Source organism: Heterocephalus glaber, unplaced genomic scaffold (genome assembly GCF_053883595.1).
Source record: "Heterocephalus glaber isolate CG9 unplaced genomic scaffold, H.glaber_assembly_v1.0 deba00000546, whole genome shotgun sequence".
Taxonomy (NCBI): domain Eukaryota; kingdom Metazoa; phylum Chordata; class Mammalia; order Rodentia; family Bathyergidae; genus Heterocephalus; species Heterocephalus glaber.
In genome coordinates, this window is record NW_028258147.1 from 30,401,954 (window position 1) to 30,417,013 (window position 15,060).

At 34.7% G+C, this 15,060-nt stretch overlaps 1 protein-coding gene across 7 annotated transcripts in view; it reads right to left on the minus strand.

Moving 5' to 3' along the window:
• The window catches only part of Dync1i1 (dynein cytoplasmic 1 intermediate chain 1), a 339,717-nt gene that overhangs the window by 284,375 nt on the left and 40,282 nt on the right, over positions 1-15,060 (minus strand). For 4 of the 7 annotated variants that reach the window (XM_004862719.4, XM_087204463.1, XM_087204462.1 and 1 more), the window contains 2 exons: positions 9,053-9,167; positions 6,287-6,377 (listed from right to left, as the gene is read on the minus strand). In XM_004862719.4, coding sequence (XP_004862776.2) covers positions 6,287-6,377; positions 9,053-9,167 — 206 coding nt within the window. Of the gene's footprint in view, positions 1-6,286; positions 6,429-9,052; positions 9,168-15,060 lie in introns of all 7 variants that reach the window. The other 3 variants (XM_004862718.4, XM_004862716.4, XM_087204461.1) reach the window with 1 other exon arrangement.

Sequence of the window (15,060 nt, forward strand, 5' to 3'; positions counted from 1 at the left end):
AGGAAGGGAGGGAAGGGAAAGGGGGAAAAAATAAGAATCAAGATATATTACGTAAAGATACAAATATCCAATGATGAATGTCATTGTATCGTATACCTAAAATGTACCAATAAAATTCAAAAAAAGAAATGTAGGACTTCCATCACTGTGCAAGGAGATGCTTTCCTCAGATCATTGTGTACACAGAGACCTACTGCCAAGCAGGCAGTTTCTCTAGAAGGAGCTTCAGCCTCCCCTTGCTAAAATAGATGTTTACTTCATTAGTGTAACACTTACTTACTTACTTTGTTAGTTTAACACTTTTTTAAAACTTGAACTCATCAGTTAAATTATTTCGAAGGGGAAAACTCTATGTGTAAACCTTCTTTTAATTTACAAACAGACTGATTTTTAATCATCCTTGGATCAGTCTCCCTGAAGTCCAAGTAGCAGATAACAAACATCTTGTCAGTTTCTCTTTATATCATGATAACTTAAAAAGTTTTTGAGTGAACAAAATGTAATAATATTATTACATTTACTAACAATCCTGCGTTTATTATACTCTTTCACCCTTACTAATAGCTCCTAATGCCTTTTTTGGGGCTTCCAATCCATCAGATCACTCTGGAAGATGATATTTTCACCAAAATGAGTAAAAAGTCCTTCGAAGTTTCAGAATTGGATTGTGGGTAATGATAAAAAGTCCATGTGTTTTCTTTTAGCATTGTGGCTCTTTAGCATTGTCTTTTCCTGGGGTTACTTAGGGAAAAAAGTGGTGTCCACGTGCAGCCAGCACAAGCTACCCAGAATCAAATTACTCTAGACAATTTAATTTCTTATTTGAGAGTTCACTGGGCAGCAGACTAGGGGAAGTCTGAGTATATCAAATATCTGAATTTTAACAAAGTATTCTGTCAAAAGAAGCTAATTCTGAACTGCAGTGAAGCCTGATGTTCTAAAACAGAAAACTGTCCCTTTGTTCCTGAATTCTAATCTGGAGTGGCCATGAAGCTGAAAGCCTGAATGCTCTCTAATGTTTTCCCTTTGTACCTTTGTTTCCCTGTTAAGGGCTTCAGGGACACTTGTCCATTTTCTGCATTTGAGGTTCCCTGTTGAGGGGCTTCACCTACCTGGAAAGAATCTGTAGCTATGAGGGGATTTGGCTAACAACAGATGCCAATGATTGGGATGATAGGCATCTATTATAAATACTATGATAGGTATTATGTTGGAGGCATTTAGGCACATTTGAAGATGGTGCTGATATTAAGTAAGGTAAAAATATACTGAAATAGAAAAGTAGAGGTTTTTGATTAGAGAAGCAGGTTGAATAGTTTGAGCAGAGACTATTTGATCTATATAGTATGACATTCATTATACCAAAGTGAATACAGTCAAGTATTAAGAGTGCTAATCAATGGTGGTAGGAATATGTTTTTATATTCTTGCTCTTTATATTTTCTAATTGTATAAAATGCACAAGTATCGTTCAAAATAATAGGATAAGTAAAAATAAAATGTTGAAAGGAAGCACTGAATGTCCCTTTGATTAAAAAATAGAATATGATGGTCTTAAGACTAAGAATGATCAAAAAACAAAGTAGAAATTAATTTTATTACCACCCACTATGCCACTTCTAACCAAAACAAATATCAGATATCTTTCCTTCCGACTATTTTGTTGACGATATAATGGGATGAGTGTTATTATTAACAGTTATTATTGTAACAGGAGATTGCATGATATATTATCACATTGATAAGTGTGATAAGTTGATATAATTTTGAAAGTTTTCCTCTCTGACTCAGGTTTGGGACAAGCTATAATCCATGTCCTAGTGTACAGGTGAACTTTACAAGGTCAAAACATATCCTAGTTTTCCGTAAGCGTACAGTTTGGCATGTCATCAAGAACTCTAAGGAACCACTGCTAAACACAGAAAGAGTCCTGGTGCTAAGTTCCTTGTGGGTCATCCATAAAAATGAAAAGAATATATGTGTGCTGAATGATCATCACTTAAACTCATTTCTGGTTGAATATCTGAAGGCTCATGAGTAACAGCTGGGCAACCCAGAAAGTATTCTCTAGGAGTGCCCACTAATCTGTCCTTCGCCTGGTTACGTTCAATATTTTTACATAATTACTTGAATAAGATAAAATATAGACATGCTTATCAAATGTAAAAATGACACCTACATGTTCCATGAGAAAATCTAAAAATATCTCTTACCTTGGAAAAATGGCTAAATCAAAGTATAAAAAAACCCACTATTATTAATAATAGCTAAAACTCATATATACATATCATATGCCACACTCCTTTCCAAGTGCTTTACAAATATTAATGTGTTGGGCCAGGGATTTAGCTCAGCGGTTCCGCCACCTGCCTCACAAGTGCAAGGATCCAAGTTCGATTCCCAGTACCAAAAAAAAAAAAAATTAATGTGTTTAATTGCCCAAAGTAATTTTATGGAGTAGATGATATATCATTTATATAAACTGTTGTTGGAGATAGTGTAGGGTAGAGGTATAGATTTTGGAAATTTGAATTAAGCTGCCTAGGGTGAAATCTGGTAGTGTGAATGTGTTCTGCATGAACTTGAAAAAAAATCACTGATTTTTCTAATGTTCTCTGTGCTTCAGTGATTGCATCTATAAAAAAGTAGGACGATAGTTCATTTATTCAACAAACATTTCTCAAATGCCTACTATATGGTTATAACAGCACTTACTGCTTCTTCTCAAGGAATTCATCATTTCCTGAGGAAGAGAGACATGTTTTCAACTACATAAAAGCCATTCTTTTTTAAAAGACTATAAAGTAATAATCCTTTATTCCTGTGTACAAACAATAGAGGCTGTTGGTTTCAGGTTAATATTATTTATCACAATGAGAAAACATATTTCTGTTCTTAGTTTGCTAAATTTTAAAACAGAAATAGGTTTTAAAATTTTTCACGTATTATTTAGGTATATATTGTAATTACTTTTCCTCTGACTTCTTTATTTATTGAATTATGTTAACATATTTTCTTTACTTAAATATAATTGCAAATTTTAATCAATATCAATTTGGATTCCAGTTGCATATAGTAGAATAAGGATTTTTTAAAACTATGTTAATAAATCAAACTCACTTTTAAAATTTTTAAATAAAATTCATTTTTTAAAGCCAGTGCTTGCTTTTTGTCCATTATGATTAACTGAGCAATGACTGATTCTACCACAACTGATCAACAGAAAGAGAAAAATACCACCAATATAAGTTGTAAATGAGAAGTAAGTTATTATAACAGAAGCAGAAATTGTAAGACAAATTGTGACACCTTCAATTTCTTAAATTAATTGCTAGTATAATTGAAAAATTATTAAATATTTCTCCTTAAAACATTTACTCAAGAGCTCGTAAAAATCATTGAAAGGGATCTTTGTTATACTTGCTGCTTTTAAAGCACTATTTTAATCTTTTCTCTATAATAGGGTATATTGAATATTCCAATTTACAGGTTAACTAGTTACAGGGATTATACATTTGCCAATTTTGGCTTTCTAAAGAAAATTTTCATTTCGATTTGAAATTGTTGGCAAGGGAATGACCAAGTTTATGTGTATATAGGTATAACCAGGTGTGTTAATTTGATTCTTAACTTCTGAAAATTTTTTTTAAAGAGTCCAAATTCCTAATGAATGAAAAATTTATAACTAGAGAGAGTGTTATGTTCTCAGCTCTTTTTTCAAGCTCTTTTCCCACTCAACTTTATGAATTGTTAAAATTAATAGTAGAGTAATTGTTTTCAAAGACGTTGCTTTTACACAAAAAGGCATTCCAAGTGGAATTTTAACATCAAAATATAATATTCTCCTACAATTTAACTCTCATTTCTGTTGTATTAAAACAGAAACATAAATTTGTGTAGAATGCTCCTAAGCTCAAACACAGGTTGGGCTCACTAAGCTTCTCCTAATATTGTCTCTTCAAGCAAACTTTGTGCTCAGTTTTTCTGAAAACTAGCCTTTTTCAGTGCCAATTTTCTTGCCTTTGAATGAAACCTATACTTAGCAAGGGATTTACTCATTGACTTCCAGTTACCCCCTCTTGCCAGAACTTTCTCACAAAGAAGTGAAATTATTTGGAGTTTGTATGGAGTAAGAGAGACCCACCTCTCTTCCAAAGTGTTTCATCAAGTTAAAAAAAATCATCCCAAAAAGTGAAAGAAATGAAGAGTGATGTTCACTTAGAAGGAATAATTGCTACCGTCTCCAGAATACTAACAGCATAGGTCAGCTTTCTCTAGAAGTTTTCAAAAGGGCTCCTCAATTGTGAAGTCAGTAATAGAACTTAATGCTGTCAACCGCATGCCTTGAAACTAAGCAGTAATGACACCACACCATCATTGTGTAGAAGCAGGCAAATATATCAACTTAATGATGGGCCAATGAACCCCTAAAGAAAGTGATCATGTTATGCCAGCTCTTAAATAAATGTTAAATCATAAACAACTGGGTTATTATTTACTTTTTCCTCCTAAAAGACCTTTTGAAGTGTTCAAAGCAAAAGATGACAGAAGATATATGCTGCCTCAAATCACAAAGGCCATTTGGTAAAATAAACCAGCTTTGTGCTCTCAAAAAACTCTGCTTTCATTTTTCTCAAATTGAAAGCAGTATCCACTGGTTCTGAAAGGCCCTATGCAAACAAAATGCTACAGTGTGAAGCACACCAACAGGCAGATATGTGTGAGATCTTTCTAGTCTTACATGTTGGATTTTTACAGGAAAAAATAATTCTACTCTATCCTCATATTCATACTTTTGCTACCAAACTGCCTAGGTTTCTATGAGAAAGTGTACTCTCAAAAAATAAGTTTGTAATAATGAACTAAGGGGAAAAAGAAAAATCCAAAATTTTGTATCTCTTCACCCAAAATGCATGTAGTGGCAAGAACTGTACACAAATAGACCAGGACTAAAAGTTAAATAGACAACTTGAAAGTCTGTTTTGTTAGAAGAGTGCTACTGAGGATGGCTGTTTTTTTTTTTCTTGGTACCGGAGATGGAACTCGGGTCCTTGTGCTTGTACAGCAGGCAGTGAAACCACTGAGTTAAATCCCCAGAATGGCTGTATCTTTTTATTCAAAGCTTACTTGCTTTATGACATTTTTTAAAAGATAAAAAATCAAAACCAGAGGTCACAAATTGCCAACCTACAAGGCAAATCTGGTTCATAATTCCATTTTTTAAGTCAGCATACAAGGTTTAGGAGATTATTGCATAGTTATGAATTTCTAGCTTCTTGTGAAAATTAGAAGATATAGAATAATTAGGTTTGTGTTCCCATAAATTTAACCACTTTTAGCCATGAGGTAGCCATTTGACTTTTGTATGTATGTATGTATGTATGTGTATGTGTATGTATTGGTAGTTCCCCTGGGCCTTTGCACTGAGCTATATCCCTAGCCCTTTTTTAATTTTTAATTTTGAGATAGTCTCACTACATTGTTAAACTGTCCAGGCGCTCTCAAACCAGTGATCCTCTTTTCTTATATCAGAATGCTCGGGTTATAGGCATGAACCACCACATCCAACGGCCATTTGGCCTCTTAAAAATGGAGTGTTTGATAGCCAGCTGCTGTAGTGCCCTACCTCACACTCACTCATATCAGAATACTGGAAAAGGCGAGAAGATTATCAGAATTCCAGTGACTCCACCCATATTAATGAATCTTCTTTCTTCTTTTCACGTGATTACCTTTCAGATATCCCTTCATGGTCAAATTAGAGGATGTCTATGTCCTTTTTCAGAAATAACATAATTTATGAGTATAGATGGTGTGATAAACGTTTGGCAACAAATTCACCACACAAAAGCAGTCAACACTGAGTAATAACAACGCTTTGGGGACTGGTTTCTCAAATTAGTTAATTCTATTACCAATAAACAAGATGCTTTTAAAATTAAATTTAGGGTTAGAAGGCAAAACCAAAGTAGAATAATGAAGACCTGGATATATATTCAATTTATCTTTGGTCCTTTCCCTATTTCTTTGAGGTCTAAGCTAATGGATATGTTTGTTAAGCAAGATACATGGCCCTTAATTAGCCCACTCTAGAAAGGGCTTAATAAGTTTATCATTTCTAGTGGTAAAAATCATTGCTATATCACTAAAAACAGCAAGCCAGAGTGGATTTAAAGACAAAATGGCTGAGTATACATGCAAGTGCATGCAGATTTAATAATGTTTTAACTGTCTTCTCTTGTGTTATTGACATTCCACCATGACTTTCTAAAGGGACAATTCTTACCTTGTTAATGGCCCCAGATCGCCTGAGTCTTGGCTTCCAGCTTCACTGGGAGTGCTCACTGATTTCGAGGAGGGAGACATAGGGGTTGGGACTAAATAATGAAAATAACAGGTATCCCATGTTAAAAAATGCAGTGGCTGCACTGGTGAAGAGCAGTGTCAGACAAATCAAAACAAATGGACCCAAATAAAAATGTTTGTATGGTCAGGAGATATTGAGATGGGATAAGGAAAAAAAAAAAGGAAAGAAAAGGAAGAAAGTCAAGTGAATTTTTCACACTATAGAAATTAAAATTTGAAATGAATTTTGACAGAATTAACTTTGGGATTCTGAGGCCATGTCCACCCTAACAAAGTAAGATGGAGAATCAAAATAGCTACCTAGATAATTCAAGTCAAATATTTCACTAGCATGAACTATCTAGATAATTTCAATTCTTCACTTTATTTTGTTAGTATAGATTTGACCTATTAAAAAATAAATTGGGTGTATATAAAACTTTAAAGACTATGAAATATGTGATCTCGAATAATTTTAAATGGCCATGCAAAGTCAGAAAAATCTGTTGTATGTATGCTTTGGGGGGAAATGCATGGCCCAGGGCCTGCTAACTGCTTTGCTATAAGAGACTAAGTGACAGATAGAGGAAGGGTACATGTTGAACCCAGTAATTTGAAAATCTCTTTTAAAACAAAGGAAAATGCCAAGCTGCTTTATTTTTACATTTAATTAACAGTTTCAGTGCATTGTACTGTTTACTGCCTTTGGGACTTGTTTTCCTTCGCCTGCAGCAGCCCTCAAAAATGCTGCTACATACCCAGAGGTGAACTGCCACTCTGGAGACAAGAGAAGCAAGTTCAAAGATCAAGGTTAGCACAAGTTGAAAGTCTGAGAAGGATATTAAAGAAAAACAAAGCTAAAGGAAATGTAAATGTATTTTTTGCCTCTGTTCTCTAGATATAAGTCAAATGTCCTTCAGCTAAACGCTACACCAAACAGCCAAGGTGGGTCCTGGCCAGATGATTCAATGGGTTCTTAATATCACACATGCCAAGGAAGCTGTATGGGTAGAGCAAAACTTCAATGCAGAAGTGTAGACTCCCATTTGGTTTCAATCATGTGCAATTTCCTTTTATTTGTTTAATAGAGGAAAGGGCTTAACTATTTTGTCCAAATCTTATGCCACAATGGCAGATCTGTCAAGAAACTGAGAGTTTTCATGGGGTTCCACAATTAATTCACTGATTACCCTCCAGGCTAAATCAGAGAGATGGAGGAAAAATGAAAGTGGAGTCCATCCTTGCCAGGGCCCCTTGGCAGGGCTGCAGGGATAGTTGAGAAGTTGGTTATGGTTTAGTTAACTATTTTGTTCTTAAAGTTTAATTACTGGCATTATATAGGGTAGGGTAGAATAAGATATACCACTACTGAGTTTAACTAGTGTTCACGAGGACACAGCATTTCAAAGACTATTTGAGGCACAAATATAATTGATGGCAAAATGTCTAATTTTTATCACGTTAGTTAAATATAAAGCAGTTTGCAGGCTTCTCAAAGAAGGTCTATCAAATACCCCACAGGTGACATCTTCCACGACATAAGAAAGATAAACAAAATTATCCAATTTTATTAGGCCTTACTATATTATTTTTAAACATATTATTTCACCTACTACTAATTGAGAATTTTTTAAATGGTCTTCTAGTTTTGTGTGCATGCATTAAATTATATCCAGCAGTACTTAGTAATTTGTAGGTTTATATATTGTTATTCATATTAATAGAAACATTTATTATACATTAAAAATTGTTATTTTTAAGTAACTATGGAAATAAATGAAATTTAATTTTAATATAAAAGCTAGTAATAGACTTAAATGATGAATCATTTAAAATACATCTACTATTATATTTATTTCTGTGTATTATTTTCACTATATTGGATATCACAGTTTTACAGACACCCTAGGATTACTCTTTAATGTATGAAAAATAAAAAGACTAAAAGAAAAGAATATTATATGAGAGATATATAGGTAAGTGTCAGAAAAAAACACATGCACATGTACGTTCGACACAAATAAAACAGATAATGTACATCTAGACTCCTAATAAGAAAAAAAAGTACATGGACAATCATCTAGGAATGAATGAGTTGGAGGAGGAATGTTGTAGTGAAAATGCCAATTAGCAATGAAATCAAGATATACAATAGAGTAAAATCAATTTAAACTTATTAGTTGCTAATCTACCACCACTTTAGGTTTTCCTTCAAATTTCACACTGAGAATTCTTTTCCAACATGGAGTAAGTCTGTGCCTGTGATGGCCTAAAAATTTACACACAGATTCACAGGATCTGGGTAGGCAGAGATAAATTGGAATTCAGCAATGAAAATGAAATATAATTTAATAAAAACAATTTTAAAATTCCAAATTTTCAATTAATAAAAATTTCAAGATTTCTTGTATTTGCCAAACGGATAATTCATTTAAGAAGTATAAAACAATTAACTGGCAATGTAATCAAGAAGTTTGGCCATATAATCAGTTAATAAGCAGCAAATTACTAGTGATCCTACAACCTTTCTTCCCATCTCCTTCCTGCCCCCTTAATTGCAAAAATCTATGCAACCTGAACCAGAAGCCATAGAGTAAGAATAACAAACCATGAAGCTAAGACTTAAAAAAAAAAAGTAAATGCTGGACATGGTATATGCCACACAACCTCAATTTGAGGAATAGTAGCATAAAGCACTTTTGAGTACCTAGAGGTGGCTCAGGCGATATCCCAATGCTCTGTAGTAAAGCTTCTGTCTCTCGTCGTTTGCGATCCAGATCAGAGTCATCCTGAACAGGTTCTTTCTTCTGCTGCATATCTGCCTAAAAAGAGTAGACGTCAGTAACAAAAGTTAATAATATAACTAAATGTGTGCTTTGCCTCACTAAAATGGAGAGTAGTAAATATATGATAGTGAAGACTAGACAAGAGCTCTAAATAGATATAATCACATGTTATAAAGGGTAAAAGTATAACTGTTCCATTTAATAATTACTGATCAGGTATTCACTTTTCCTTTTGGTCAAAGCTTTTTTTCTCCTGCCTCTATTACACGGTATGAAAGTTTATGTCTCTCATGTTTGGAAGAAATTATCCAGGCAAAGTATTTCTGACTGGGGCTATAAAATTTTTTTAAAAAAAGAATTCTGTTTTTTAGACATTCTTATCCTTTCTGGAGCATCAACTTGATGGCTATGTGTTTGTAATAGTCATGGTTCATGTTTGGAATTGTGGAAACCAGAATTGCTTGGATCTGGTTAAAAAGTAAAACTATTTATGAAAATCTATAACTACAAAATACATTATTTGTATTTAGTATAAGTTTATTATGGTTTATAAATAAACTGGACTAGAATCTGTATTAAGACAATACAGATTGATAATATAATACTGCTATAATTCTTGTTACCTAATTCAAATTTTCATAGGACTCGATAATATACATTAATTCAAAAAAGAAAATTATGTAGAAAAATATAGTGCAAAACACCACTTAGGAGAACTTTCCACAAATTCTGTTTAAAAACTTACTACGTGTGAACCTCCTAACATCAGGTCGTATCCCCAGTTTGAGTTTTTATAGGATACCAAAAATGTAAAATGCACATGAAAGATCAGTGGAGGTATTCTGGAAGAACTTTTAAAATCCATTAACACAGTTATTCCTCAGGATGAAAAATCTGCCCACAATTGGAACGTGAGAAGATTAATGTGCAGCTACCTCCCAAGAAAGCTTTGTGAGCATACGGACTTGAAGCTATCACAAAGCTTGTCTAAAAACAACTATCCAGTTAGCAGACATCCCTTCTTCTTCAGAAGCAAGCTGAATACCTTAACAGGTTCATTACCTCCATCAGCTGAGAGTAGCGTAATCGATGTCATGGCATCTGAAGCAGAGAGAGTTTGTGCCTCGTACTGTAGTAACTGCTCCATTTAATAATTACTGACTTGGTGACTTAGCTCCAGACAGTAGCCTATATCCTGATTATAAGCCAAGTTCATTTTTGCACGTGACTCTAGGTGCAACAATTCTGTTATTACTCACATTGGGTTTGAAATGCACTCATATTTTTGAAGTCTATCATTAGAGAGAAAACTACATTGTGGAGTCCAATAAGAACTAAAGAATAAAGAATCAACAAAATTGACAAACCCTTAGCCAACCTTATCAGAAAAAGGAAAGAAAAGGCCCAAATCCATGCAATTAGGAATGAAAAGGGTGAAATGACAACAGAACCAGCAGAAATCCAGAGAATCAACAATACCTACTTCCAGAATGTATACGCCAAAAAGATGGAAAACACAGAAGAAATGGACAGATTCCTAGACACGTATGAATTACCAAAGTTGAACGAAGAAGACCTAAAAATTCTGAACAACCCAATATCAATCAATGAAATTGAAAATGTAATTAAAAACTTATCAACTAAGAAAAGCCCGGGCCCTGATGGCTTCACTGCTGAATTCTATAAGACATTTAGAGAGGAACTACCGCCACTACTGTTTAAACTCTTCAACGAAATTGAAAGGGAAGCAATACTCCCAAATTCATTCCTGGAAGTAAGCATCACCTTGATCCTCAAAGCAGAGAAAGACCCAACCGAAAAGGAGAACGATAGGCCAATCTCACTAATGAACATAGATGCAAAAATCCTTAATAAGATACTGGCAAACAGAATGCAGAAGATCATCAAGAAGATCATACACCCTGATCAAGTGGGATTCATCCCAGGGATGCAGGGATGGTTCAATATATGCAAATCAATCAATGTAATACACTATATCAATAGAGCCAAGGACAAAAACCATATGTTTATCTCCATAGATGCAGAAAAAGCATTTGCCAAAATCCAACATGCAAAATCCAACAGCCAATATCATACTAAATGGTCAAAAACTGAAATCTTTCACACTAAAATCAAGAACAAGACAAAGATGTCCACTATCACTACTCTTGTTCAATATAGGTCTGGAAACATTGGCCACAGGAATTAGACAAGAGAAAGAAATAGAAGAAATAAAGATAGGAAATGAAGAAGTCAAATTATCATTATTTGCAGATGACATGATACTCTATACAGAATATCCCAAGAACTCCACCAAAACTCTTCTAGACTTAATAACCAAATTCAGTCAGGAAGCTGGTTACAAGGTCAACACACAAAAATCAATAGCTTTCCTCTACACCAATGACAGACTCACTGAGAGAGAAATAGGGCAAATAATTCCTTTCACAATAGCATCCAAAAAACTGAAATACCTAGGAATCAACCTAATGAAAGAAATCAAAGACCTCGTCTCTGAAAACTATGGCACTCTGAAAAGAGAGATTGAAGATGATATCAGAAAATGGACAGACATCCCCTGCTCCTGGGTAGGAAGGATTAATATAGTGAAAATGGCCATACTTTCAAAACTGCTAGATAGATTTAATGCAATTCCAATTGAGATCCCAGCAGCATACTTCATGGTCCTTGAGAAAACAATCCAAAAATTCATTTGGAACAAGAAGAGACCCAGAATAGCAAAAGCAATTCTAGGTAACAGAGACATGGCAGGGGGTATCACAATCCCCAACCTGCAACTCTACTACAAAGCTACTGTGATTAAAACAGCACGGTACCAGCAAAGAAACAGATCTGAGGATCAGTGGAACAGATTAGAAGATGCAGAAACAACGCCAGACACACTCAGCCATCTCATCCTCGATAAAGGAGCCAAACATGCTCACTGGAGGAAAGATAGTCTCTTTAATATATGGTTCTGGAAAAATTGGGCTTCAACTTGCCAAAGATTAAAACTAGACCTATATCTCTCACCATGCACTAAATTAAAATCAAAATGGATTAAAGATCAAAATATTAAAATAGAAACTCTGAACCAGTTGGAACAGAGGTTAGGGAGAACTCTTGAAGACATCGGTGTAGGAAAAGATTTTATGAACAAAACCTCAGTTGCCTGTGAACTAGCACAAACAATCAACAAGTGGGATCTCTTCTTATTAAAAAGCTTCTGCACAGCAAGAGAAACCACCAGCAGTGTGAAGAGACAACCCACAGTGTGGGAAAGAATCTTCACCTGCTCTTCCTCAGACAAAGGTCTACTATCTCTAATCTATAAAGAACTTAACAAGATCAGACCTCCCAAATTTAAAGACCCAATCCGAAAATGGGCATCTGAAATGAACAGACATTTCTCACACAAAAAAGTAGAAATAGCAAATAAATACATGAAAAAATGTTCAACATCACTGGTCATTCGAGAGATGCAAATGAAAACAACACTGAGATTCCACCTCACTCCAGAAAGAATGGCTGCTATCATGAAATCAACCAATAACAAATGCTGGTGGGGCTGTGGGGAAAGAGGAACCCTGCTCCACTGCTGGTGGGAGTGTACACTGGTGCAAGCGCTGTGGAAATCAGTATGGAGATACCTCAAAGAACTAGGACTGGAAGTCCCATTTGACCCTGCTATTCCACTGCTGGGGATCTTCCCCAAAGAATTCAAAGAATCGTACCACAGTGATATATGTGCGCCCATGTTCATAGCAGCACAGTTTGTGATAGCTAAAACTTGGAAACAGCCCAAATGCCCATCAACTGGAGACTGGATAAAGAAAATGTGTTTTTTAAATAAAATGGAGTACTACTCAGCCATAAAAAATGAGAAATTAGACACATTTATAGCTAAGTGGATGCACATTGAGGCAATACTCTTAAGTGAAATAAATAGGACACACATGTATAAATACTGAATAGTTTCTCTGGTGTGAGAAACTGAAAGTGTAAATAAGGACTAAAATGTATAATAGGTAATGTGAAATAGGAAGAAAAGGGGCAAAGGGGAAGGAAGTGGGAGGGCTAGGGGAAAGGATAGAAGGGAATGGGATTAATATGAGAAAATGGAAAAATAGGAACAAAATCTTTGTAAATAGGGAGGAACGGAGGGGCTGAAGGGAGGGTTGGGCAAGGGTAAAAAATAAGAACCAAGAGAGACTATGTAAAGGTGCAAATTTCCCATGATGAATGTCTTTATATTGTATACCTAAAATGTACCAATGATTAGAATGAATAATCGACAATGCAAAATAGGAAGAAAAGGTCCAAAGGGGTAGGGGTAGTGGGAGGGGTAGGGGAAAGGAAAGAAGGGAAAGGAAAAATGATGAGAAATGGAAAAAATGGAAATAAAGTCTTTGTAAATAGGGAAGGGTGGAGGGTGTGAAGGGAGGGCTAGGAATGGGGAAAAAATAAGAACCAAGATGCATTATGTAAAGGTACAATTCCCAATGAGAAATGCAATTGTGTTGTATACCTACAATGTACCAATAAAAGAATTTAACGAAAAAAAAAAAAGAACTAAAGAATATACTTGAGGATTTCAGCTCTTTTATTAACCCTAAATTCTGAAATGGCAGAGTAATCTCCATCAGTGAAGATATAAAGTTTTCATGCTCATTTCCAATTGTACCATTAAACCACTGAAACAGGTTCCCAAGTTTATGTGTCCAACAGAGGCAAAGATAGTGCTAAATGAGAAAATATGCCACAAAGTAAGGTTCCAGTTGTCATAATGTTTAAAGAATGACAGAAGGGAAAGAAAGGGAAATGAAAGGAAAGGTAATTACTATAGCAGCTATGAAATACAAATAAAAACATCAAGAGAAGCAAAATATGTCTTAGAAATTCAACTTTGGGTAGTTACGGTATTACAGTGAGGAGTTCAGTGAATAGTAAGTGAACTGTCAGCTTTACTGAGAGCAGATACATAATTATTCTGTTCACCACAATGTTCTCACACCAAGATCAAGTCCAGGCACATAGAAGATACTCGATTAAAAATGTATTAGCATCTGCCTTTGGCAAGTATTATTCATAGTTATAGAATCTTAAAGCTATGCATCATTTAGGCCATTTTCCATCAACTATACCTCACTCAAGAACCCCTTTGATAACATGATAGAGCGAGATAGCTAGACATCCAGAGACCTGGCCCTCACGGCAAAGCCATTTCCATATCCTAACAACAAAAATATCTTTAAATTTCCCTCATTCTTTCAACAAAAATTTACTGAAGGGCAGAAAAGTGTCAGTAGAAATGAAACTGAAAAGTCTCAGTGGAACTTACAGAGTAACTAGAAAAAAAATCTGACTAATCTATTCCCTTTGAACCAACTTAGGGCATATTATCCAAAACTTTTGTCATGTTATGTCCTGTGCAGAAAGGTATAGACTCTGTTTCTGAGTTGTTGAGATTTATTCTAATTTTAACCACTAAGCATTAAAGAAATGTATTGTAGGGTAAATCACATATCAAAATGTGTAACCACACATTGTGTAAAAACAGTAGCCCTGACCCAGAATATCACTTCCACAATACAATGTACCTCTGCAACTCATTCTTTGCTTCTGTCCCCTTTTAATTCTCTTTTTTTTTTTTTTTTTTTTTGGTACTGGGGATTGAACCGCTTCTGTCCCCTTTTAATTCTTAAGGATACAAGAAATATATGGGATCTATTAATTAGGATAAATGTCCACCTAGATTAAACAGATGCTTAGGAAAACCATCAACACTCAAAGTTGACCATTCAAAATTAGGTCACTGGTGTTGACTGGATATAAAGATAGTCATCAGTAAGCACCTTAACCAAAAGCAAGTGTTACTTCATCGGAGACAATGATATCAAGTGCCCTAGTCATGAAATTTTTTATTTTT